The 3,061-nt window shown below is 35.2% G+C and overlaps 1 protein-coding gene across 3 annotated transcripts in view; it reads left to right on the top strand.

Moving 5' to 3' along the window:
• Nucleotides 1-459: 459 nt before the first annotated feature.
• UGT2B17 (UDP glucuronosyltransferase 2 family, polypeptide B17) overlaps nt 460-3,061 on the top strand; it is a 51,230-nt gene continuing 48,628 nt past the window's right edge. The window contains exons 1-2 of one of the 3 annotated variants that reach the window (XM_006873764.1): nt 460-767; nt 1,119-1,180. In XM_006873764.1, coding sequence (XP_006873826.1) covers nt 460-767; nt 1,119-1,180 — 370 coding nt within the window. Of the gene's footprint in view, nt 1,181-3,061 lie in introns of all 3 variants that reach the window. The other 2 variants (XM_006873763.1, XM_006873762.1) reach the window with 2 other exon arrangements.

Below are 3,061 nucleotides of genomic sequence, written 5' to 3'. Positions count from 1 at the left end.
ACCTACTGCATCTGTTTGCCAACTGCTCCATCCCTCTGGAATGGACTTTTGTAAATGAACTATGTTAAGTTTTTACAGCAAAAAAAAAAAAAAAAGGATATGCTGGTGCAACTATATAACTACTTTAACTTTAACTTTTGTTTTTTTCAGTGAATCCGCAGTCACATGTTCTTAACACTATTCTAAAACCTATTATGTAACATAGGTGGCATGTAAATGCTAAGTCATCAATGCTTAACTGTGTGATGCCACTTATGATGAGAGACACTAAGTACACCCATATAAAGGTCATCTACTGTTTGCTTTTTGTGCTTGATAACCACATGCTCTGACTCATATAATACATTTACTTTGATGTGCAAGAGTTGTATATTAACTTCATTGATTTCTCCTTAGACATAAGTATCAGCAAGGACCAAGGGAAAAACCATTTGAAAGGAAGAATTTCTTTTAATCAAGATGTCTGTGAAATGGGTTCCATTGCTTCTGGTGATACAACTGAGTTGTTACTTTAGCTCTGGAAGGTGTGGGAAAGTGCTGGTGTGGCCGACTGAATATAGTCATTGGATCAATATAAAAACAATACTGGATGAACTTATTCAGAGAGGTCATGAAGTGACTGTTCTAACATCTGCAGCTTCCGTTCTTATTAATCCCAATATGGCATCTGCTATTAAATTTGAAGTTTATCCTACATCTTTTAATAAAGAAGAAATAGAAATTTCCTTCATGAGTTGGATCAATGAATGGACACGTAAGTCAAAAGAATCGCCTTGGAAACATTTTCCAGAAATTCAAAAAATCTTTTGGGAATATTCTGATTATCTTGAAAGGCTCTGTAAAGATGTTGTTTACAACAAGAAACTTATGATGAAACTACAAGAATCAAGATTTGATGTCATTCTTGCTGATGCCGTTGGTCCTTGTGGAGAGCTGCTAGCTCAGATATTTAAAATACCTTTTTTGTACAGTATCCGGTTCACTACTGGATATAAATATGAAAAATATAGTGGAGGACTTTTAGCACCTCCTTCCTATGTACCTGTTGTTATGTCAGAATTGAGTGATCAAATGACATTCATGGAAAGGATAAAAAATATGATATATACACTTTATTTTGACTTTTGGTTCCAGACATTTAATGAGAAGAAGTGGGATCAGTTTTACAGTGAAGTACTAGGTAAGTTATGGTTTTAGTTGGTAGATTAAAGTTGTAACTTTCCTTGTTCCTTTGAAGGTGAGTTTGTGTAAGAAGATTTTTGTTTGTTTGTTTGTTTTGTAAGGAAATGATGAAATGATCTATCAATCTCACAAATATAAAAGATTTCTTTTATAGAATCATTTAGAAGAAACCTGTATCCTATCACTAGCACAGGAAATTCTAGGAAATCATAAACCCCAAAATCATGACACTTAGAATTTCCTTAATTATATATCCATTTCATTGTACTGCTTATGCTTTAAAAAGCCATTATAAATATCAATGAATGTTTGGATGAACATAGACATGTAGTGTAAAGAATAGCAAATATATCTAGAATAACTATATATTTAGAATTGGTAAAAAAAAAAAAATGTGTGGGTATCTTTGTGATTGTTAGGTGTCATTGAGTCAGTTCTGATTTATAACAACACTATGTAACTATGTACAACAGAATGAAACACTGCCTGGCCCAGCATCATCCTCACAATCATTGCTACACTTGATCCCATTGCTGCTGTCACTGTGCCGATCCATCTTGTTGGGGGTCTTCCTCTTTCTCACTGACCCTCCACTTTACAAAGCATAAAGTCCTTCTCCAGGGACTGGTCCTTCCTGATAATATTTTTTTGTCTGAAAGACACAGCATAACCATTCTAGCTACAAAGGAGCATTCTGTTGTACTTCTTCCAACACAGATTCGTTTGTTCCCCTGGGAGCCCATAGTACTTTCAATATTCTTCTCCAACACCATAACTCAAATGCATCAATTCTCCTACAGGCTTCCTTATTCATATGTGGCTACAGAAAATACCATGGCTTGGGTCCTCACACTGATATCTTTGCTCTTGAACACTTTAAAGAGGGCTTGTGCAGATTTGCCTAAAGCAATATGTTGTTTGATTTCTTGACTGCTACTTCAATGAATACTGATTGTGGATCCAAGTAAAATGAAGTCTTGAACAACTTTTTATTGTGAATTGATTGAAGAGACAAGAGCATCAGTTTTACATTCAACAAATCTTCTCAATGATTCTAACTCCTTCCATGCAACAACAGTTCTCCCACTTCCTCAACGTGCTTTCTACTTTCATTCTGCCCATCTTCCTATCCCTTCTCAACTTTGCCCTTAGGTAAACATTGTACATTTTATTTTGAATGAGTACATCAATGGTGAGCACACCTTACCATTGTTGTTGCCCCCACTATATACATATCTACTACTTGGCTTAACATTGTGCCAAGAGGATGAGTTCCTTTCCAAACTTTAAGGTAATCATGGTTCTACCAGTCTCTTTCTGACAAGTTAGCCAATCTTTTTTAAAATAATTTTTTATTATTATTTTTTTTTAAATAATTTTAAGTTTTGTTCCACATTTTCTATCACTCTATCCACAACCTTACAATGTGATCCCTTTCAGAGCAGTTGGTAGTAGTAGCCAGGCACCATCTAGTGTTTCTCATCTCAAAGTGATGGAGACTGATGTTCACATGTCCTATTAATCCAATGGAGTCATTGATTCCAAGCATCAATTCTCATCACTCTTCTTTCTTCCATGCATGGAGAGATCAATAACTGGAGAGACCAATAGCTGCACCTTAGATGGCCACTCATGCATTTCTCCATTTCTCATGATGCTATTTATTGGTCCAGTTGTGAGTAATTTTGTTTACTTTACATTGATGTACAATCCATACTAAAGACTTTGGTCGTTGATGTTCATCAGTATTTTAAGTCATTTTCGTTTTCAGCAAACAAGGTTAAATCATCTGCATACCACAGGCTATTAGAGTTTTCCTCCAATCCTGATAATCATGCTCTTACTTCATATAATCCAGATTCTCCAATTATTTGCTAAG

This window comes from Chrysochloris asiatica, unplaced genomic scaffold, assembly GCF_000296735.1.
Source record: "Chrysochloris asiatica unplaced genomic scaffold, ChrAsi1.0 scaffold00254, whole genome shotgun sequence".
Classification (NCBI taxonomy): domain Eukaryota; kingdom Metazoa; phylum Chordata; class Mammalia; order Afrosoricida; family Chrysochloridae; genus Chrysochloris; species Chrysochloris asiatica.
The sequence above is the reverse complement of the archived record's forward strand: the minus strand, read 5'-3'. Positions and strand labels throughout refer to the sequence as shown.